Genomic DNA, 22,488 nt, shown 5'->3' with positions numbered 1-22,488 from the left:
TTTCTTTTCTTCCTCGAGTTCATAAAGTTCATCGCAAATGTTCTCACTATACAAGACCTATAACACTTACTCAACTCTACTCTACAACTACTCTGATCCATACTTATGACACAGTTCCAAAAAGAGCTTTATTTTGTCTGGATTCATGAATGGGTGAGTTCCGTGACCAAAATTTATAATATAGTTTTGAATTCCAAAACCATTAATCATTTCTTTCACCTTCTGTTCAATCAATTGGTCAGATCCATACATAACTCCAGGATCTAAATTACCTTGTAGTGTCACTCTTCTGTTTCCAACTATCTTTCTTGCAACTTTGGGATCAAACGTCCAGTCAAGAGATACGCAATCGTAACCAGCCTCACATAAATCGTCAAGAGAATACCATGCACCTTTTCCAAATACTGTCAACGGTATCTCGTCTGTCACTCCCAACTCCTTCAACCTTTTTGGTAATTTGGCCGCAATTTGTTTCAAATAGGGCAATGAAAAAGTGTTAAAGTCATCGGGACCAAGTTCTCCTGCCCACGATTCAAACACTTGAAGCATTTGAGCACCTGCAACAACTTGCTGGGCCAAAAATTCCACACAAGCGTCACACGTAGCTTGCAATAACTTGTGGGCAGCATCAGGATACTCAAAGATCCACTGTTTTGCAAATCTAAACATTTTCGAGCCTTGCCCCTCTGTCATGTACACCAATAAAGTCCAAGGAGCTCCAACAAACCCCAAGAGCGGTACCCTACCATTTAGTTTCTCTCTAGTCAATGTAATGGATTTATAAGCCCAATCCAACTTCTTACTAATATCTGGTTTCAAATCAATTTTAGCCAAGTCGTCGGGATGTCTCAATGGATCTGCAAAAACTGGTCCTTTTCCTTCAACCATATTGATTTCAAATCCCATGGCCTGGGGTATGACCAAAATATCACTAAAAATTATGGCTGCATCTATCAAGCCGTCAAAACGGTCAATAGGTTGAATGGTTAGCGTTGAAGCAATCTCTGCATCTTGACAAGACTGGAAAAAATCTCTATCTCCTTTAACTTCATGGTACTCTGGAAGATACCGGCCTGCTTGGCGCATGATCCAAATGGGTGCTCTTTCCACTTTCTGACCTTTCGCAGCTCTTAAAATCAAATCATTCTTCAATGGTGCAAATTTTGGCATACTTGGGAAGCTTTGATTGAAATTGGTCTTGAGAGAACAAACCGTCTAGGTGTATGAAAAATTCCTTCCTAAGCAATTTAATTGATTTTCTTTCTCTTTCTCTTTTTTTTTTTACTATATTGCTTAAAGTTTAAAAGATCTTTAACTAAAATCATGATGTAGTAATAGAATAAAAAATAAATAAAAAATAAAGATAAAAAAAAAAGGTCTCTATATATGGAATGTGCCTTGCGTTTTTATTCCAAAACCTAGCAATTAAACATTGAACAATCACAGCACAAAGTAAAAGTCTCGATAATATGACAGATGAAGATGATGGCTCGTTGTCCCCAGGAAACCATAGACGACACACTTCAGCAAAGAAAAGGCAACCAGGCATATTGGTTTCTGCATTGAGGTCGGTTTTTGGTTATAGAAAAACCTCCTTGTCTTTGTTCGTGATAACAACAATTTTTGTTGTGGTGCTTGTCTCCTATATTGATAATAGCTTGCTATACACTGTGGACTTACCGTTGGACCAGGTTGAGAAGAAACTAGTTGACGAGACCTGGTTAGATTTACAGCTCATTTCACAACATGAGCATCCATATGGGTCAATTGCCAATGATGAAGTTCATAAATATTTGGAAAACAGAATAAACGAACTTATAAGAGGCATTGATTACATCAAGTATGACAATGATCTAAACGGCACTAATAAAATTTTGTTTGAAGCCAACTCGAAACCTAAAATCGTTACTTATTATGAAAGCAATAATTTATTGGTTCAAATTGAGGGAAGAGACAAGACGCTTCCCGCATTCTTATTGAGTGCCCATTTTGATTCTGTTCCAACTAGCTACGGGGTCACAGATGACGGGATGGGAGTGGCAAGTTTGTTGGGTGTCTTATCATACTATTCAAAACAAGAAAGACAACCAAAAAGAACAATAATTTTTAATTTTAACAATAATGAAGAGTTTGGCCTCTTTGGTGCTAAGGCCTTTACCTATCACCCATGGTTTAAAAAGGTAAAATACTTTTTGAATTTGGAAGGCACGGGAGCTGGAGGAAAGGCAATCTTGTTCAGAGGCACCGATTATGGTATTGTCAAATATTTCAGCAAAGTCAGATTTCCTTATGCTTCCTCTATATTTCAGCAAGGTTTTAGTAGCGGTCTTGTTCATAGTGAAACAGATTACGTTGTATACAAAGAAGCTGGACTTCGAGGTCTCGACCTTGCATTTTACAAGCCACGGGACATTTACCATACAGCAGAAGACAATATTAAGAATATTCGTGTTCAGTCCTTATGGCATATGCTTTCTAATGCTATAGATTTCACAAAACACATGGCAGAAAACGAAATTGATGATGTTGGATCAAATGACTCCGCTATGTATACATCTTTCTTCAATAACTTTTTCGCAATATCATCTTCACAGTTGATTATGTTGAACTTGTTTTTGATACTCGTGTTTCCAATTTTGAATGGACTTCTTATGTTTTATTCTGTGAAATCGAGGAAGTGGGTTATTACATGGACGATGGTGTTAGTATTGCCATTGACGATAATCCTTGCTATGTTTGTTACCTATTTTGCGGTGACAAACGGTTTTCAAGAAATGAATCAGTTTTTGCCCTCATCAAAGCCTCTTCTTCTAGTGGCCACTACTACGTCAATTCTATTGTTGCTTTATTCTGTCTTCTCCACCATACTTAATCGAATATTTCATGTTGCAAGCACAGACCCAAAGTTGTTATCGATTATTGTGATTTCCTTCTTGTATTGGGTGTTGTTGATCTATACAACGAACGGGTTAGCAAACAATGCAGAGTCTATGGCGCACACGGGTGAGTTATTCTTCACCATATTGTTTGCATTGCAAGGGACTGCATCTTTCTTGGGTCTACTTGGTTGGAGTCTTTCAGGACTATCAAGGAAATATTTGGAGGAGGAGGAGGAGGAGGGGGAGGAAGAAGAAGAAGAAGAAGGAGGAGGAAGAGGAAGAGGAGGAGGAGGAGGGAATGATGAGGAACCGCTCTTGGATGGATCTGTCGAGCGTTACGTGTCTGATGGGGACGACGATGAGGATGAGAATGGAGATGCGAGTGGAAGACGACAGCATGATAAAAACCCAGTAAAACATCTTGTCCAGCATTTTGGATATGACTGGTCATTACAGTATTTGTTAACTGTGCCAGTGTCCTTATTCCTCATCTATAATTCGGGTTGGCTCGTTCTTGATGGGGTCAATAAGACCATGCAAGAGTCTTTATCTGGAGAGACATTTGTTTACGGTGCTATTCAAGTATTTTCCTTTTCTTTGATTGTCCCTTTAATCCCCTTTATTCACAAGCTCAATAGGTACATGGTGTTTATCTTGATAGCAGTTGTGTTGTTTGGGTCTGCAATCATACTGATTGAAGAGCCGTTCAATGAACAAAATCCATTGAAGCTTCGATTGTTACAAACAGTAAACGATGACCAGTCATCGTCGGTTGAAGTGTTTGGAAGAGAAGGCGTGATTTATGATGTTATATCCAAGTTGCCCTCTGTCGTCAAATCACTGCTGCTGCCGCTGGGTAATGTCAAATGTTCATCAATTGCCGAAGGCAACGAAATTTGCACATACAAGACCGAATTGATTCCCAACATTTTACCTCCAGGCGCATCTTACATTGATATTAAAATCACAAATTCAAAATCTAGTTCATATGGTATAAACTTTAATGAAGTCATCATTAAAGCCCCAAAGAACAGAATGTGTAATTTGCATTTCCGCAAGGAGGAAGTGAAAGCAATAGTCATAGGAAACACTACAGATATTCCACCTTTCAAGCAAATACCAAATGGCTACTCTTACAATAATAGGAAGAGCCATTTCTACAAAGACATTTCAGGTATTGAAAAGCTATTTCTTAATAAATTGGATTGGGAAGAGCCTTACAATTTGGCGTTTTATTGGCTTCCAAGTATCAATGATGATAGCAATTTGCTAAACTTTACTATTGATTGTTTTTGGGCTGATTTGGCTCCAGTTTCACGAAATAATGAAACGTTGAGTGCTATCCCTGCATACGAGGAGTTGATCAAGTATACGCCGAATTATGTCACATGGGCCAATAAAGACAGAGGATTAGTTTCGGTGTCGAAAAGTATAGCCATATGAGGACGAAGTAAAAATAAACAGAAATTCAAGTAAAACAAAATAGAGTAAAGAGGCTTTTGTAAAATTGTTGTATTAATTATTGAAATTGGCTATAACAGAGTATATATATATATATACATATACATATACATATACATATACATATAGTTATAGATGATAGAACCAATTCCCCCTTGTCACAAAAGTAGTGATATCAACGATATGAAAAAAAAAATTAAAATGCGGCTTCTGTGGCTCGAACACAGTACCTCCAGATCTTCAGTCTGACGCTCTCCCAGGTGAGCTAAAGCCGCAAAGAATTTAAAGGCAGAAAAGAAACCCACGCCGGGACTCGAACCCGGAATCCTTTGATTAGAAGTCAAAAGCGATAACCAATTTCGCCACGCAGGCATTTTCTGATGGTTTCGTTGATCATAAAAGTCTTTACTGCATGAATTTCCGTTTCGTGATTTTAATAGTCTGAACTTTTTATGAGATAGAGATAGCCATCACCACTTTTCCTTTTTTTTTTTTTTTAATTCATTTAGTCTATCTATACCTACTCAGTAGAAGTACCGTGACTAACAATCTTGATGATTTATTCCTAGCCCGTTACCACTTTGAGGAAAAGGGTGTGGAAAGAAACTCAGAAAATATGAGTAGTAAATATCACACAAACAATCAGGCAACTAAGGATGATAACATCCATTTGCTAGTTAATAGAATACATACAGATTACTTTGTCTTCGAGTGCTTATGATTAGAAGATCAGAGTTTTGTTAACGAGGACTCGGGAAGGGCAATACACGTGAGCTATAAAATAGAGTGTGGGATGTCTTATCTTGAGCAAGTACAATATCAAAACCTTCTTCACTTGCAAAGTTTTTGATACTTAGCTAATATATCAGTGTTATTCCTTAAACATCCAGTAACTCACATCCAAATGGTTTAGTGGTGTAGCGGCTATCACGTTTCGTTTACAATTTCATCAGATTTGTAAAATACCGAAAAGGCCCCGAGTTCGATCCTCGGCTAGATCAAACTTTTTGCTAATCTACTTTCTTGTTTTTTTTTTTTTTTTTTGAAAATAAAATGATAAATCTAAACTTTATCTTTTTAATATACACCTTAGACTGGTATTGAGTTAAATAGGTAAGTCACCAAATGGAGCAAGCAGTTAGTCGATAAAAGGGATATATGCTGTTAATTTCTTGTTTAATGATTGAATAGTGGAGTGTACGACATTTGATTTCATTTTGTTGCGAATTTTTTTTTTATTTTTTTCCAATGAAAGTGCGTTTTTGAGATCAAGTGCAAGTTTAAAGACAAAACGATCCTGTTGATAGGTATCATAAAGTGAAATTTCAATCAAAACAATCAAGCGCATTAAAAAGCCTATATAGACTGTACAATAACCTATAATTTAGATGCATTGACAAACTCAATACCTTGATCAATAGATCCCTTTAAACCCTTCAATGCAACGCCAATTAATTTGTTCTCTTCTTCAGTAACTCTTAATTCCTCAAAAGGATTAATAAATGATCTGATTTCGCCATTGCTCAATACAACTGGAACAGAGAAAAACTCAACACCATGTAAGTACTTTTGGGAGAATTCCTTGCCTCCTTCGATGCCAGGTAAATAAATATAGGCAGAGTCTGGCACTTTATAACTATTTGGACCACCGCTCAAGGTATTAATCAAATACTCGGCAAATCTATAGCCAGCATAAGCCATAGATAAAGTTGCCGATCCTGCTCCATTCTTTGCCTTGACAACTTCATCACCACCATATTGAACACGGTGAACAAAAGCTTCATACTGTTTTTTGTTTAATATTCTTACACTAGGTTCATAGTTAACCAAGGGCACAATTGTATCACCAGAGTGACCACCAACAACCGAAATCTTGCCCTTTAAATTTTTTGGGTTAGTATTTGTCAACTCACCCAAAAAGGTTTCAGCTCTAACGCTATCCAAAGTTGTAACACCAAACAATTTTCTAGGATTGAAAACACCCAATTTCTTCAACACTTGTGCTGCAATAGGTACTGTTGAGTTGACTGGATTCGAGATGATCAAAATGGCTGCGTTTGGGGCCGTTCTAGCAATATTTGCTACCAAGTCTCTGATAATTGACGCATTGATGTTGAACAAGTCTGCTCTCGTCATACCTGGTTTACGAGGCACACCTGCAGGGATTATAACAATATCTGTACCCTTCAAAGCATCAACTATCGCAGTTCTATCCTCCTTGTCCTTTGGCTGATAACCTTTGACCACAGCGGGGGTGTTGATATGTGATAAATCTGCAGCCACACCTTTTGCATTGACTATATCAAACAAGGATAATTCCGTTACATTAGTGTTTAATTTGAGCAATAGGGACAATGGCTGACCAATGCCTCCGGCTGCACCCGCAACTGTAACTTTTACCATCGCCTTATCAATGAAATGAATTTAATAGTAGTAACTAGTAGTAACTAGTAACTTTGTAGAGAAGAGAAGAAGGTGAAAAAAATGATAATTTTGTAAAAAAAAGAAAAAAAAAAAAAAAAGATGTTCTGAAGTTGATTAAAATTTAATTTATACTGATACTCGGATCCACTAATTCCAGAGATAAATTTGTTCTATACGCACAACAACAACAGTTGTTGAAAAAAAAAATCAACCTTCCTCGCTTCACTTCTAATTGTGGGGAAATAATTCCGCTTGTAAAAAATAATAGAAAAATATACCCAAAATGCCCTTGATAAAAAAAAAAAAAAAAAAAAAAAAAAAAAAAAAAAAAAAAAAAAAAAAAAAAANAAAAAAAAAAAAAACAAAAAAAAAAAAAAAAAAAAAAAAAAAAAAAAAAAAAAAAAAAAGAGAAAAGAGAAAAGAAAAGAAAAGAAAAGAAAACATTGTCAATAAGTAGGATACATATGCCCAACACTTGAACTTCTCTAGCACATATCAGGTTGTGTTTTTTTTTTCTTTTTTGCGCCCAGGTTGCCTTGATAGATGGTTTTTGAGTGGACAACTCTCTTTACTTCGACAATTATTGTATATTCGCGCCCCTGTGAAATATTTTATAGGCCGAAAAAATAAACTCACTCAAAAATCACGATCACGTGCCACACCATCTGCTTTATCAAGATCACGTGATACAAATTTTGTTTAAAATTGGAAAATTAAAATAGTTTTAGTGGATTAAGCATGGACTTCAAACTGCGCCAAAGATAGTAATACGATTTTCCTTTCTACAGAAGAAAAATGCCTGACAATTATTGACAACTATTAACAATTTCTAACTCAAGATTTGACTTTTGTCTTCCCTGTCAAAGGAATAAAAAAAAAAAAAAAGAAGGACGAAAATCTCAATAAAATCACATCAAAAAAAAAAAAGGCAAGGGAAGCAAAAGAATCAAAAGAGTATTAACAAGAAAAAGAAAAAATATAAAAAAAAACGTGAAAATTGAATACAACAGGAGAATTCTTTTAGACCAGATTCGTGTGTCCCCCTTCCATCTCATCCCCTCCCCTATTTCATCATGTTGATATATGTACTAGTTTCATTAACTGTAGCTTTCACATCCGTGGCTATTGACTGCCTGTCACGGGAGCTTCAGAAATATGATTTGCAAAGCATCAAGGGGACGCATTCATTCATCACCACTGACAACACTCCGCCAACCAAAAGAGAAATGACCTGGAATATAGGCATTTGTGATTCAGTTAGGGATGTTCCAGGATGTCCTGAAAACTCAGAGTTTTGCGTCATTACAAAAGTATTAAGCGATAACGAATCTCCCGTGATATCTGAAATCATTGCATTTAGTTCAGACACAGAAAGGATTTATTCTCCTGAAAATCATCCACATCAGGGATTTCGTATCCGATATGAACCAATAGAGTGGGGGGACTCAATAGTTAGTGCCACCTTAGAGTTTGTTTGTGAACCAGATGTTAATACAGGTGTAGAGCTTGTATGGCATTCATCGAATGAAAGGAAATTGAATATAAGAATGGTGACAAAAGCGGTTTGTTTAAAAAATGATCAGGATAAGAACCCAAAGGATGACGGCGAATCATGGGGTTGGTTTACATGGATTTTTATCTTTTTGGTATTATTTTTGAGTATCTATATTATTGGCGGTGCCTGGTTTCAGTATAACAAGGGAAATGCTATAGACTTTCAGAGTGCCTTAAAGGAAGTTATTGAAAACTTTTTAGAGTTATTGAGCAGTCTACCAAGCTTCATAAGGGAAATAATTGAAAAGTTTACAAGAAGCGGTAATAGAGGAGAATATAGTGCTGTATAAGGGAGGTAGTGGAACCAAATTGTAAGTAATTGGCATCAATGAACGTATTTGTAATTGTAATTGTACCTCTTTTTTATTCTTTTTGTACTTTTTTTCTTGTCTAGTGTGTCCCCCCCATTATATAGTCAAAAAAATGGGAAAGGTAGCGCATTACGCTTTATCAAAAGTGTTGAAAAGCGATTTATTCATTCATCTATTCTCGATATTAATAAGGAAGAGTATCGTAAATGTCAACAGTTACTGACTTAATTTCGTCTTTAAAACCAGATGAAAAGTTTGTTTCATTTGAGTTCTTCCCCCCGAAAACAGATTCTGGTTTTAGGAACTTGCTAGCACGGCTAAACCGTTTGCTGGCATTCAATCCACTATTCATCACTGTGACATGGGGAGCTGGAGGTTCAACTAGTGAAAAGTCCTTAGATCTTGCAGCAACGTGTCAGAAAAGGATTGGATTGAATACGGTCTTACATTTAACATGTACAAATACTGATAAGGAGGTTATTGACGAAGCATTATCAAAAGCAAAAGAAAGTGGTATTAGAAATATTCTTGCATTGCGGGGAGACCCACCAAGAGCGGAAGAATACTGGACACCCAACTGTGACTTTAATAATGCCGTTGACTTGGTCAAGTACATAAGAGAGCGCTACGGCGACTATTTCTGTATTGGTGTTGCAGCGTACCCTGAAGGACACGTTGATGGTGCAGATACATCTGGGCAGAATCCAAGAAAAGATATCCCGTTTTTGATTGAAAAAGTCAAAGCTGGGGCAGACTTTATGATTACTCAATTGTTCTTTGATGCCGATAAGTTTGTAAGTTTTGAGAAAATGATACAGCAATGTCCGGAGTTGAAGGATGTGCCATTGATACCGGGGCTTATGCCAGTAACAACTTACAAAGTATTCACAAGAGCAACAAAGATGTCGCACGCAACTATACCGAGAAATGTTCTTCATGAGTTTGATGCTATTAAGAATGACGACGACGCAGTCAAGCAGTTGGGCGTCAACTTGATTTGCGATATAATAGATAAATTAGATGAAAATACAAATGTCAAGGGATACCATTTTTACACATTGAATTTGGAAAAGGCAGTGGCGTCAATATTGAACAAATCGGATGTGTTGAGAGGCATATTGGAAGGTCCATCGACCATAAATGAAAACGAAAATGCCATTGCTTCAGACTCTGAGGACGAAGGTCCGAAACACTTTAGAAGGAAGTCCTCCATTAATGAAAGAGCTATACAGGAGTCCTTATCAATCGAGGTTTTGAGGAATAAAAAAACGCTTGTGGATATCAGTAGAGGTAAAGGAGCTTTGGGAAAAGACGCGACTTGGGATGATTTTCCAAATGGTAGATTTGGTGACTCAAATTCTCCCGCTTATGGTGAGATAGACGGGTATGGACCGAATTTGAAGATCCATGATTCAAGTGAAGCCATTACAAAATGGGGCTGCCCCGAGACATTAAAAGAAGTGAGCCAAATTTTCATTGACTATCTTTCGGGGAAAATCGATGTTGTTCCCTGGGCAGATACATCACTCTCGCCTGAGACTGCATTGATCCAGGAAGAATTGTTTGAGCTTAATCAAAAAGGTTGGTTTTCGGTGGCTTCTCAGCCGGCAGTCAATGGTTGCAAGTCTACAGATAACATTTTTGGTTGGGGACCACCAAATGGTATTGTATATCAAAAGTCCTTTGTGGAACTATTCATGCCCTCCCAGGACTGGGAGGAGGTTAAGAAGCACCTTGATGATTCCACAACATACTACGTGGGAGATAAGTCTGGTCGGATTGATCTGAATTTGCCCATTGGCAGGGAATCCAGGAATGCGGTAACCTGGGGCGTGTTCCCTCTGAAAGAAGTTGTACAGCCTACTGTTATAGATTATGAATCTTTCAAAGCGTGGAACGAGGAAGCGTTTTTATTATGGTTGGAATGGGCGAGATGTTACAAGAAGAACTCGAAAACTTTTGAACTTTTAAATTCTATACACGATACCTATGTATTAGTGAGTTTGATACATCATGATTACCAAGAGGAAAGCGCACTATGGGATGAATTGATGCAATAGCAATTAGCAAAACCAAAGTTGTGACTACAACAACAACTGATTGGATAAAATTTCCATTTCACGCGCCGCAACTCCTTCATTTAGCGTTGTCACTAATGCTGCATCCGCTGTATGCGTTTCTTTATATTCGCAATTTTTATGATTTAATAGAAGCACTCCTCTCAGTATCTGTGCACCTTTTTTCACTACAAGTCGACCACCCAACTTTATCGGCATTGGGGTACCAGTGTTTTCGCTTCTGAGAAATCGCAACGGCTCTTGTTCATATGCGTATACAAAATTGCCGGAGCCGTCTCTTAGTAGAAGCTTATACACTGTTGTTGAGCTAGTCGGAGATGCTGTATTGAGTTCCACATCCATATTTACCTCTCTAATCATTCGATTTTTCTTTATTCGATCTACTGAGGCGTTATTTGGATCTACAAGCTCTTTCCATTCATCTAATTGGTTCAACTTTGATTTGCTAATGCTTTCCACCCGCAAAATGTGGAATATAACAGTATTGTTTAATGGCGCCAGCTCAACATCGGCATAATTTGAAGCTACTAGTGACATGATTTGCCTAGATGACAATCATAGGAAACGAAATATATATATATATATATATTTATATATATATTTATATAGGAGAAAAAAAACCTTTCTTTCTCGATTCAATTTCGCAATCAAAACTATATAATCTAACGGGTGGCATAGATTATGTCATTATTTATAGAAGACGACGATGAGCTAAAGGAGGAAAAGACTACTTTATTAGAAGATAGAGTTGATACTACCAAAAACAGCAGTAGAGTTAATGCCGACCCTCACCAGTCTCCGCGAAGTGCGCAGTCCATACCGATTGCTTATCATCAAGATGAGATGATACCTGTATATCCGGATCGTGAAGTCAATTGCGCTTTGCCTTTGAAGTACCAACAGGAGATTGTAGAGGATATGTTAGCCAAAGACACTCTTTTAATTCTAGGACGAGGTTTGGGATGGGAGGTGATAACTGCAAATTTGTTACATGCTCTTAGCTCACCGTTTGTGCAACTTGGCAAAACTCAAAAGAAAAAGAGCTTGATATTTGTTTTAAATGCACGAGAAGAAGAAATGATAAGGTTGAAGGAAGAGTTGAATGATCTCAATTGGATAAACAATAACAAGGAACCTAGTGAATTTGTATCAATTTCCGGAGATTCTCAATCGCCAAAAAGGAAAGCAACTTACTTGCAAGGAGGAATAATTTCGATTTCAGCAAGGGTATTGGTAGTCGATATCCTAACTGGGATGATAGATCCAAATGACATCACTGGGTTGTTTGTGCTACGTGCAGAGCGTATCAGAGAAACTTCCAACGATGCCTTCATCATCAATTTGTTTCGAGATAAGAATAGTTGGGGATTTATAAAAGCATTTTCAGATGAGCCGGAGCTGTTTACTGGATTCACTCCTTTGGCAAGCAGGTTGAAGGTGTTGAGGTTGACTAATGCAATGCTTTGGCCACGGTTTCACGTTACAGTCACACAATCGTTTAATTATCATAAGAAGAAGGACGACTCGAGAAAGTATGTCACAGAGATCAATGTTAAACTCTCAAGTAAGATGAACCGAATCCAAGCTGCTCTATTAACTTGCATACAAGCTTGTATAGGGGAGTTGAAACGACATAATCCAACACTAGCCACTGAGTATTGGGATATGGAAAATGTACATGACCCTGATTTTGTTAGGATAATTCGCTATTCATTGGAATCCCAATGGCATAGATTGACCTTTACTTCTAAGCAATTGATAAACGATCTCACGACATTGGTTGAGTTGTTGAGTGATTTGGTCACGGTTGATTCCGTAACGTTTTATCAAACAATTAAAGGCATTGTAGATGCCAATATTAAACAGCAGTCGGGAGGATTGAACAGATCTATGAGTCCATGGTTGAATTTGGATGAGTCTCAGACAGTGATTAGCTATGCCAAAGATAGAGCAATGGGACATGATAACAATGGGGAATATTATCTAGAGGAGTTACCAAAATGGGACCAGCTAGGTTTATTGATTGATGACATATTGCATGAACAAGCTGTAAATTCGGATACTTCTTCTTATGGACCTATATTGATAATGTGTTCGAGCAAGAAAGTGGCTAAACAATTGCGCAAATTGTTGCTTGTAATGAAGAAGATTGAAGGGGATACCTCCTCCCGTAGCCGATACGACTTTAGGTCATATATGGTTAAAAGATTGCAAGAGTATTTAAGCTGGAAAAGGGTAAATGAATTAGTCAAGAAAATCAATTCCGATTTGAATAATGAGCTGGAGAAATCTCACCAAGAAGTTGGTGAAGGCGCTGAGATAACAATGTCAAAAACGTTTTCGAGAAATGGTCAGCCAATTAGTAAAAGAAGAAGAACTAGAGGTGATTCTATTTCCGCTCGTGTTGAAAGACTTTATTCGCTAGGAAACATAAACGGTGGTGATGGTGATGGTGGTGGTAATGAAGATGGTGATCTAACAAAACAAGAGGAAGAAAGGATTAAACAGCTAGTAGATGCAGATGCAAACGAGGAAGGAAAAGAAGAAGAAGAAGAAGAAGAAGAAGAAGGAGTAGAAGAAGAAGTAGAAAGGGAACACGCTGATACCACTCTAGATGACATTCAAGCTAATTTTCAATTTATTAACAGCGACAGTCAGATAATAATTCAAGTGTACAACGAAACGTACAATGCGTCATTTTTGGAAGAGTTGTCCCCTTCATTCATTATAATGTACCAACCGGACTTATCCTTTATTAGGAGGATTGAGATTTACCAAGCAATAAGCAAGGATAATCCTGCTAAAGTCTACTTCATGTATTATGGAGAATCCGTTGAGGAACAGAAACATCTTCTTCGAATCAAGAAAGAAAAAGAAGCGTTTACAAGATTGATTAAGGAGAAGGCAACCTTGAGTAAGCATTTTGAAACTTCAGATGATAATTATAAGTTTCAGATTCAGCGGAACCAAGTAGTCAATACCAGAATTGCTGGTGGTGCACAATTTCGAACTGAAAATGATGAAATGCGAGTAGTTGTTGATGTAAGAGAGTTTGGGTCATCTTTACCCAATTTGTTATACAGAATTGGAATAAAAGTAATACCATGTATGATCACTATAGGTGATTATATAGTTAGTCCAAGGATTTGCGTTGAGAGGAAGTCGATACCGGATTTGATATCGAGTTTCAAAAGTGGAAGGTTGTACAATCAGTGTGAGCAAATGTTTCGGTATTACGACTTGCCTACTTTGCTTATTGAGTTTGACGAAAATAAATCCTTTTCATTAGAGCCCTTTAGCGAGGCAAAGTTTTTAAAGGCCAAAAGCAGCAGCAGCAGCAGCAGCAGCAGCAATGCCACAACAAGTTCAATAGATCCCAAAATACGACAGAACTTGCAATCGCAAATACTTTCCTTACTATATTCTTTTCCCAAATTGAAAATCATATGGTCTTCATCTCCATATGAAACGGCCCAGATATTTTTGGAACTCAAATCGAACCAGGAGGAGCCAGACGTGGGAATGGCGTTGGATAAAGGCGTCAACCGAAGCGTGGTAACTCAAGATGGCGGCCCGCCAGTGTACAATGATGATCCAATCGATTTTATTCAGAATATCCCAGGCATAAATAGTATGAATTACTATTCTGTCATTCAGAAAGTAAGGAACATTGAGGAATTGGTTAAATTGTCGGTAGAGGATTTTACATCTATTTTAGGAAATGAAAATGGTCGAAAGGCGTTTAATTTTATAAATCGCCAATATGGATAAGACTTGGGGGGAATGGTGAAGGTCGTGGTGGTTGAAAAGGTTGTTGAAGAGGGAGTGATTTTATCACTTAACATTTGTTAGCAGCTTGCAGCAGCTAACACTTTACCAATAAATTTAGACTATTTATTTCGCTACCATTTCTTTTTTGCTTTCTTTTTTTTTTGCGGCCATTTCTTTTTTTGTTTACATATTAGCCAGATTTGATGTAGGTCGCAAAATGTAGATCAAATCAGATCAATTCCACCAATAGCTCGATTTTAGAATTGGAAAAACCTTGACTCAATGAGAGTTCTGACTTGAAAGAAGCTTTCCATTAACTCAGAATAATGTTGAGGTATAGAGATGTTAGTAGCGGTCAACAATCCATACGAAATGATTTCAAAACACACTATTTCAAAATTCAACAATTGATCAACTCCAGGGTCCATCTAAGTTTGAAATATGACCAGCTCAAATCTCCCGAAATACATTCAACTTTGATCCTGCCTATCACTCAGAATATTATACTGATTGCGGAGTCGTTTCAGCCTGAGTTGAAAGTATGCACACACATTATTTTCATACTTTTGCTAATTCGATACGAATATTTAGTTCAACTGGAGAATAACTTGATATGTTTTGATTTACTAATAAGTAAAGCAACAGTGTGTGAGATATTGGCAATAAGAATGTTGCGTGAGTACAAGTCTTGTCAAAGGGTGCAAATGTTGTTTGTGAAAAGTCCGCATTCTATAAAGATTAATTCATCTGAGGTGGCGATAAATACGTTGGAGCTATGTGTACTATCGAAGCTGAAAAACTTTTTGTCTCAGCCTATTATTGTACGAATTTTGAATCGATTTTACAAAGGCGAACTCATTCAAAGTGATATATCGGAAAAAGACAAAAGTAGCAGTAATAGTAATATTGATGATGATGAGGAAAAAATGCTACTAAATGCTGAGATCATGAAGTACAAATTCAATAAAGTATCGATCAATCGTATACTACGACGAGCCAATACAGTTCCGAAATATCAGAATCTAGTCATCAACTTGAAACTAATTGTGTTTGCAGTTTTATACTTTATATTAATTTTCAAACCGATTAGTAGTTTACCAGAGTTGGCATTTTGGTTGATGAGTTTGAGTCTCAACATTGAAGTTTTTTCAAAGATTCTAAGTATTGACTCTAGGTTCTTGAAATTGGTGATATGGAACTATATCGACGTGGGACTAGTGGTAATGCTTGACTTTTGCTTCATATTGAAAATCTTTGGCTTCCGCTCATATTACAATGATTTCTTCAGTTTGATCGGTATAGTTTTATTCCCCAGGATACTATCAGTGTTTAATAACTACAAGTTCTTTAATTTGATTGTTACATCATTTAATAAGATGATTTGGAATTTGGTTGGGTTGATATTGTTTTTCTTTACATTGATAAGTGGATTTTACTTTAGTTTTATTGCACTTAGCTATGATCAAACCAGCGGTGATATTTTGTTCAATATGGTCAAGATATTCTTTGGTTTTACACCTTCTGTATGGAACAATTGGGAGAAATTTAATACTTTGGGTAAGATTATGCAAATGTTTTACTTGTTCTTAATCCAATTTATTGTGGGTACAATATTGGCTATTTGTTTGAGTGGAATTTTCAACAAAGCAAGAGAGAACATCGAGCAAGAATTCAACTATACAAAGCTGAAAAATCTAGTTCTTTACTTTAAAATGGCAGTTTTGAATCAAAGACAGGATGTGTTAAATTATTTTTTGCAAATTTTCAAGATTCCCATAATCCTATTAATACTTGGGCACGAAATACTCGTTTCCAAATTAGGTGTCAAGGATAAGTCTAATGTTGATTTGAGGAATTTCGTCTTTTTCACAAATGAAGAGCAGCCCGAAACTGATGAAATAAGGATGTATAAAAGAGGTCAGAAATTAGTGAAGCCTCATCAATCGTTGAGTACACTCGGTGGAGGTCATTTGAGAACAGCTTCAACCGACTCGTTTTTTATTGATCAGCTTTTAAATCGAAAATATGGGGGGAGAAAAACGTATGGTAACACTGGTGAAGCTGTTACTCGGATATTGTCAAAGAGGGCGCGACAAACGCAAAGTCTGCTGTTACAATTGCAACAGCCGTTCAGTATACCGCAGCAGCCACCACAGCAGATACCGCAGCAACAGCCATTTAGTATACCGCAGCAGCAGCCTCCTCCTCCTCCTCCTGCACGTCGACAGTCAATATACCAACAAGCTTTTTCATTTACCCCACAGTCGCTCTTAGCTACGTCACCTAACCAGAATGAGGAGATACTTTCAAGGTTATCAATTTTGGAAAATGTATTACTAAAGAATAGGGCTTCTATGAGCAAACTGCTTGGAATATATGATATCCAAGAGAATGTGGATGAAGGCCCCTTGAACCGTGAAAGAGAAGAAGATAGTTTCCTGATCAGCTCGGAAGTAGATACAAGTGTAGGGAACTTAGATGATACACTTCCAATCAAGATTGATACATTAATTGAAACGCAACTCGATCAGTATGATAGTGACGATACCTTCTAATAGAGTATCTCCGACACTAGGGAGCGACAGTATATTGCAACACTTGGTAGCTTGTTACAACACTATCTTATTCTGCTCAATAGTGGAGCATACATGAAACTTCCTTCAATACACGCGAGAGAAGTAGAGATGTTATTAAGCAGAGGGCAAATGTCAGGGAGAGCGAGTACAGAAATTGTAACCATCTATAGACCATTATTATAATATGAAAAACCTTTTACTCTGATTACCTCTAATCGCATATTTTCAACCCCCCAACTATAAAATTACAAGGGCAACTACCATATTGAAAATGAGTAATCTGGATTACTCATTTTCTCATTGGTCAAACACTTACTTTTTTTTTTTTTTTCTGAGTCGGTTATTAAATCCGATTGTGAAACTAATTAAAGTAAAAAAACACCGCAGTGCTTACCCAATTGAGTAATAAAAAAAATACTATTACAACAAATCACACTACATAAAAAGAAAGAGAGGAGAAAACTAACATCTAATCAGATTACTGCAATTTACAATCATACATAATAAAAAAATCGTATAATCTCCAAGTATTAGAGGTTTTAATACAAACAACAACACCAATACTAATATCAATATCAACTAACTACCACTGCTACTGCTACTACTACTACTACTACTACTACTACTACTACTACTACTCCTGTTGCTGCTGCTATGGCCATCACCTCATTGTAGCTTTTCCTGACTCAGAACTCTGCTTTTAACCCACAACTGGGCTCATCTTTGTTAATCTCAATTTTAATTGAACAAAAGGAAAAAAAAAAAAAAAAAAAAAAAAAAATAAAAAAAAAAAAAAAAAAAAAAAAAAAAAAAAAAAAAAAAAAGAAAAAAAAGAAAAAAAAGTACAGTAAGAAATCACACTCAGACAAATAAAGTCTTTTAAATATTGTTGATTTTTCACATCAAGTAACTGACACCTTTTACTCGTAGACATCTTATTTCGATACCATATCCCGACACCATATCCCCGCTATATAGATACATGGACGCATCGTTGTCACTACACCTCGAGAAATAAAGAAAAACCAAAGAAGCCTCCGATACAAGTAACCTCCTACACAAGTAACCTCCTACACAAGTAACCTCCTACACAAGTAACCTACTATACAAGTAACCGCCTACACAAGTAACCTCCTACACAAGTAACCTCCTACACAAGTAACCTACTATACAAGTACCTACATTTTATAAAGAAAAAATTTTTTCACCAATGCCACACAATACTATGCCCATAGACCAACCAACTACTTCCTTAAGTCATATACAAATAGGCGGAAGGAAGTCCAAATTGGCTGTTGTTCAATCCGAATTAGTTAAACAAGCAATAGAAGAAGTTTTTCCCGACTTGTCTTGCTCAATCTTGGCGTTGAGCACTTTGGGTGATAAAGTACAAACACAACCTTTATATACTTTTGGCGGTAAGAGTCTTTGGACCAAGGAGTTGGAAATTTTGTTGATTGAAGGTATCGACGAATTCCCAAAACTAGATCTTATAGTGCACTCGTTAAAGGATATGCCTACGCATTTACCAGAGGAATTTGAACTAGGCTGTATATTTCAAAGGGAAGATCCAAGAGACGCAATTGTTATGAAACTGAATAGCCCTTACAAATATTTGAAAGATTTACCCCCAGGGTCTATAGTTGGCACATCATCAATAAGAAGATCAAGCCAGCTTATACGGAAGTATCCTCACTTGAAATTCGAAAGTGTTCGAGGTAATATACAAACAAGGTTAAGAAAACTCGACGATCCTGAAAACGAATATTGTTGTCTCATTTTAGCCAGTGCGGGCTTGGTACGTTTAGGGTTGGGTGATAGAATTACTTCGTGCTTGGACGAAGTATACTATGCCGTGGGACAAGGAGCTTTAGGAATAGAGATTAAAAAGAATGATCATAAGATAAAGGAGATTTTGAAATACATTGAAGATCCAGTAGCGACAAAATGCTGTTTAGCTGAACGTTCATTGATGCGGTACCTTGAAGGTGGCTGTTCGGTACCCTTGGGTGTGCATTCGGATTATAATGAATTCACACAAGAATTGACCTTAAAGGGGATAATTGTAAGTCCAGATGGAACAAAATCAATAGAAGGTATGACGACAAGGAAAATAACAACAAATGAGGATTGTGAGTTAATTGGTATTGAATTGGGTGATATTTTGAAAGTCAAGGGAGCTCAAGAGATTTTAGACAAGATTGACATGACAAGAAATATCAATGCCAAACCAACAGAAGTATGATTTATATATAGACAGTTTTTCTTTTTTTTTGCATTATTTTGAATGAAGAAAAATAAAGGAGATTACAAAACGGAAAAGGAAAAAGAAAAAGAAAAAAAAAAAAACGGTGTGAAAAAAGTTAGCTATTCATCTACACTTTGCACACTCTGTTGTTTGTTTTCTTCGTATTTCTCATAAAAATGGAACATTTCGAACCCAACTTCGATCATAATCAACAATATGATGATCCATTCTAAACGTGTTGATTTCTTTTCGTTCAAAACACTAAGGAAAGCTCTTTGTTCTTCTGTAGCATAGTCCAATTTCCTATTCATTATTGCAATTCTCGAGTTTATATCTAAAATTTTTGAAACAGAATTGTAAATTTTTTCCAAAAAAGGTTCGGTCCAGTATAGATCCGGAGTATCAATCAATTCTGAGTACAAGTTTAATTTCCCTCGAAGTTGGTATAACTTTCCTGTGATCTTGAGAAACTCATGCTCAGTAGTAATTAGCCGTTTCCCATTAGCTAATCTATCCGAGTTTTGTTTTGTCAACTCTAAAAACCCGTCCAACTGAGTTTCCAATATGGATAACCTGGTTGACCGACTCAACCCAATTGCAAAAGCAGCCATATCTAATAGTCTTTCCTTTTCGGTCAACCCTTGTACTACCAAGATTTCTCCATGTAAATAACTATTACCATTGTTCAAAGGACGATCGGAAACCTCTTTTAATTCAATCCAATCTATTTCCTCACTTTCAAAAACGTCAAATTGAGATTCAATTGAATTTTTCAACTGGGGCAAAAAATTGGAAACAATATCTTCCTCAGTCATATTCCAACCAACTAATGTCCCGTTCGATAGTATCATCAAATTGCTTCCTGTAGTTTTTACACTCAATACTTCCTCTGGTATAATTACTTGGTGATCATATGAATCAATTGCGCAAAGAGCCTTCTCTAAATTGATAGCACCACCAACAGTCACTGATGTTACAATTGACAAATGTTTCTCCAATATCTTTGATGGACTATTTTCCGCTCGATTTTCGTTCAAAAGGGAAACGATATAGCTTGTTGATTCATGTTGAAGTTTCGAATCGGTTCTACGTAGATTTTGAGCACCTATTTTTTTCTTTGGGATATTCTTACGTATTTTTGTTGCACTGCTAGTTGTGTTTAGTCGAATAGATTTAAGTAATAGATTACGATTCAAACATCGGCGTATCAATGTGCATTGAAAAATCTGGAACATTGTGCTCGATGTTGTGTGTTTTGAAAAAAATTAGTGAGTAATTGGATAGGATTTAATATGAAACTATTTTTTGTTTTCTGAGGTGGGTCCTGGCCTCGCGAAGGAGGAATGAAAATTGGTGATTTTTCACCAAACTCAATGCGATTTGAAATAGACATTGTTGATATTAAAAGGAAACACTGTGTACTCTCAAAAAGAAGAGGGAAAAAAAACAAAACACAAGGGGTATAATCTCATTCCATTTATCTCCGCTGACATGAGCTAGCTTCTCCATTTATAGCATTGGAACCGATATCTCCCTTGAAACCAAGCTCTTTTTTTGAAACCAAGTCTTTTTTTGAAACCAAGTCTTTTTTTGAAACCAAGTCTTCCTCACTATGAGCTGTTCGTTCCCAAATCTCACCAAATATGTTTTCTTTCGGATGTGTGAGTATTATATTATACCCTTATGACCCCAGCTTTTGAAACAGGAGCACACCTAAAGAAGTGGAGCAAGCCTGAGAAAGGGTCTTCAATATTGTCTTGACAGAATAATCATAAACCATGTTTCTGTCAAGGAATTGGTTCCGTGGTCTAGTCGGTTATGGCATATGCTTAACACGCATAACGTCCCCAGTTCGATCCTGGGCGGAATCATTTTTTTGGTATTTTTTGGTATTTTTTTTATTTTTCAACTAAACAAGAGAACAGTTTTGTTTTTGTTCTTTTTATTCTTGTAGAGGCAACATGTTACCGCCAATGTTGATGTAACGCTTTTCTTTCTACGTCTTCGTCTATAAGTAAGATTCTTAACAATGGGGTTTGGTCTGTCTTTGTTTTGGTGGTGTAGGAGATAGATCTTATTTTCCATTTTCTAGTTGTAACACTTTTATTGCAAAATGGAACGAAAAATAATGAAAAAAAAACCTTTGTTGAAATGAATGTCATTGTAAATTTTCAATGACTGGTTTCTTACACCTTTTTTTTTTTTTTTTCGCAACCATCTACATTACTTTCCAATCCAATTTTGTGGGAACGATTTGCACTTGGACAATTCAATATCTATATTGTAGCAGTTTGTAAATATTAAGTATTCAATTATATACATTTCTAAACAAGGAATAAAAAGAACAGAGCCATAAGGAAACAAAATGTGAATAAAAGAAGGAATAAAACAGTTGCTATTCACAATTGAGAAATTTTAACCAAGGATATACATAGTAAAATAACTTGTATTTTTTTCTTTTCTGACAGGACTTCCCTATTATGGGGAGCTGATATCTGATTTCTGTCTCTAGGTACAATGTCTCGTCCAGTGGGATAAATTGACAGTGTTGCAATGATTAGGTCTGATCATGCTGGATGTGACTTATAGGATATGACCTACTGTCGGATCTAACCATTCCGGATATGTCTGACCCCTTTTTAAAACAATCAATATTCCAAATTGGAGTTTGGATGAAGAACAAGAGATTGTCCATATCTGGGATAAGATTAGATAAGAAAATATCCAAAGGGGAAATTCATTTTTCCTATAATCATTTTTGTCCTGTTATAATAGCGAAATAGAAACAAGCACAGATCGTGCAGCACGTCATAAAAGAGTGTCAACCTTGTTATACGATTTTTTCGGGAATAAGTTCATTATAGTTCTTTGACAGGAAGGAAAAAAAGGATTAGAAAATAATTAGCAAATAATGCATTGGTCACTATTGGGTATTATGAATACTTGCTTTTTTTTGTTGAATTTCATTGAAAGTACCACGGCAGGCTACCTTACACGAGAGAGAAATAGAAAGAGAAAAAGAGCGAGAGAGTGAGAGAGTGAGAGAGTGAGAGAGTGAGAGAGTGAGAGAGTGAGAGAGAGAGAGAGAGAGAGAGAAGGGGTGTTGTAGTAATACAAATTGCTATGTCTTAGCACGGCATTCGAATGCCTTCATGTACGTCAAAATCAGAAATCCCCTATAAAACC

General features: G+C 36.6%; 10 protein-coding genes across 10 annotated transcripts; 6 read left to right on the top strand and 4 right to left on the bottom strand. All coding sequences in view use genetic code 12, as the record gives it.

Annotated features, from left to right (window-relative positions):
• Positions 1-87: 87 nt before the first annotated feature.
• Positions 88-1,170, bottom strand: KGF56_000961 (uroporphyrinogen decarboxylase; the record flags this gene model as incomplete). The annotated part of the gene is made up of 1 exon (XM_049326925.1): positions 88-1,170. One exon carries the CDS (start codon positions 1,168-1,170, stop codon positions 88-90), a length of 1,083 nt encoding a protein of 360 aa, XP_049181865.1.
• A 299-nt stretch (positions 1,171-1,469) lies between these two features.
• Positions 1,470-4,322, top strand: KGF56_000960 (uncharacterized protein; the record flags this gene model as incomplete). Its single annotated transcript, XM_049326924.1, has 1 exon — positions 1,470-4,322. The coding sequence occupies one exon, from the start codon at positions 1,470-1,472 to the stop codon at positions 4,320-4,322; it is 2,853 nt and encodes a 950-aa protein (XP_049181864.1).
• A 1,395-nt stretch (positions 4,323-5,717) lies between these two features.
• On the bottom strand, positions 5,718-6,743 carry MDH1-3 (malate dehydrogenase; the record flags this gene model as incomplete). The annotated part of the gene is made up of 1 exon (XM_049326922.1): positions 5,718-6,743. One exon carries the CDS (start codon positions 6,741-6,743, stop codon positions 5,718-5,720), a length of 1,026 nt encoding a protein of 341 aa, XP_049181863.1.
• Positions 6,744-7,837: 1,094 nt separating this feature from the next.
• Positions 7,838-8,608, top strand: KGF56_000958 (uncharacterized protein; the record flags this gene model as incomplete). Its single annotated transcript, XM_049326921.1, has 1 exon — positions 7,838-8,608. One exon carries the CDS (start codon positions 7,838-7,840, stop codon positions 8,606-8,608), a length of 771 nt encoding a protein of 256 aa, XP_049181862.1.
• A 227-nt stretch (positions 8,609-8,835) lies between these two features.
• On the top strand, positions 8,836-10,689 carry KGF56_000957 (methylenetetrahydrofolate reductase (NAD(P)H); the record flags this gene model as incomplete). The annotated part of the gene is made up of 1 exon (XM_049326920.1): positions 8,836-10,689. The coding sequence occupies one exon, from the start codon at positions 8,836-8,838 to the stop codon at positions 10,687-10,689; it is 1,854 nt and encodes a 617-aa protein (XP_049181861.1).
• A 24-nt stretch (positions 10,690-10,713) lies between these two features.
• NCE4 (Nce4p) lies at positions 10,714-11,244 on the bottom strand (the record flags this gene model as incomplete). Its single annotated transcript, XM_049326919.1, has 1 exon — positions 10,714-11,244. The coding sequence occupies one exon, from the start codon at positions 11,242-11,244 to the stop codon at positions 10,714-10,716; it is 531 nt and encodes a 176-aa protein (XP_049181860.1).
• A 144-nt stretch (positions 11,245-11,388) lies between these two features.
• On the top strand, positions 11,389-14,478 carry RAD1 (ssDNA endodeoxyribonuclease; the record flags this gene model as incomplete). The annotated part of the gene is made up of 1 exon (XM_049326918.1): positions 11,389-14,478. The coding sequence occupies one exon, from the start codon at positions 11,389-11,391 to the stop codon at positions 14,476-14,478; it is 3,090 nt and encodes a 1,029-aa protein (XP_049181859.1).
• A 704-nt stretch (positions 14,479-15,182) lies between these two features.
• Positions 15,183-17,033, top strand: FGR29 (Fgr29p; the record flags this gene model as incomplete). The annotated part of the gene is made up of 1 exon (XM_049326917.1): positions 15,183-17,033. One exon carries the CDS (start codon positions 15,183-15,185, stop codon positions 17,031-17,033), a length of 1,851 nt encoding a protein of 616 aa, XP_049181858.1.
• Positions 17,034-18,279: 1,246 nt separating this feature from the next.
• On the top strand, positions 18,280-19,299 carry HEM3 (hydroxymethylbilane synthase; the record flags this gene model as incomplete). The annotated part of the gene is made up of 1 exon (XM_049326916.1): positions 18,280-19,299. One exon carries the CDS (start codon positions 18,280-18,282, stop codon positions 19,297-19,299), a length of 1,020 nt encoding a protein of 339 aa, XP_049181857.1.
• A 122-nt stretch (positions 19,300-19,421) lies between these two features.
• KGF56_000952 (uncharacterized protein) lies at positions 19,422-20,537 on the bottom strand (the record flags this gene model as incomplete). The annotated part of the gene is made up of 1 exon (XM_049326915.1): positions 19,422-20,537. One exon carries the CDS (start codon positions 20,535-20,537, stop codon positions 19,422-19,424), a length of 1,116 nt encoding a protein of 371 aa, XP_049181856.1.
• Between the last annotated feature and the right edge of the window lie 1,951 nt (positions 20,538-22,488).

This window comes from Candida oxycetoniae, assembly GCF_023343755.2.
Source record: "Candida oxycetoniae strain CBS 10844 chromosome Unknown scaffold4, whole genome shotgun sequence".
In the NCBI taxonomy this organism is placed as follows: domain Eukaryota; kingdom Fungi; phylum Ascomycota; class Pichiomycetes; order Serinales; family Debaryomycetaceae; genus Lodderomyces; species Lodderomyces oxycetoniae.
This window is presented reverse-complemented; position numbering and strand designations above follow the sequence as displayed.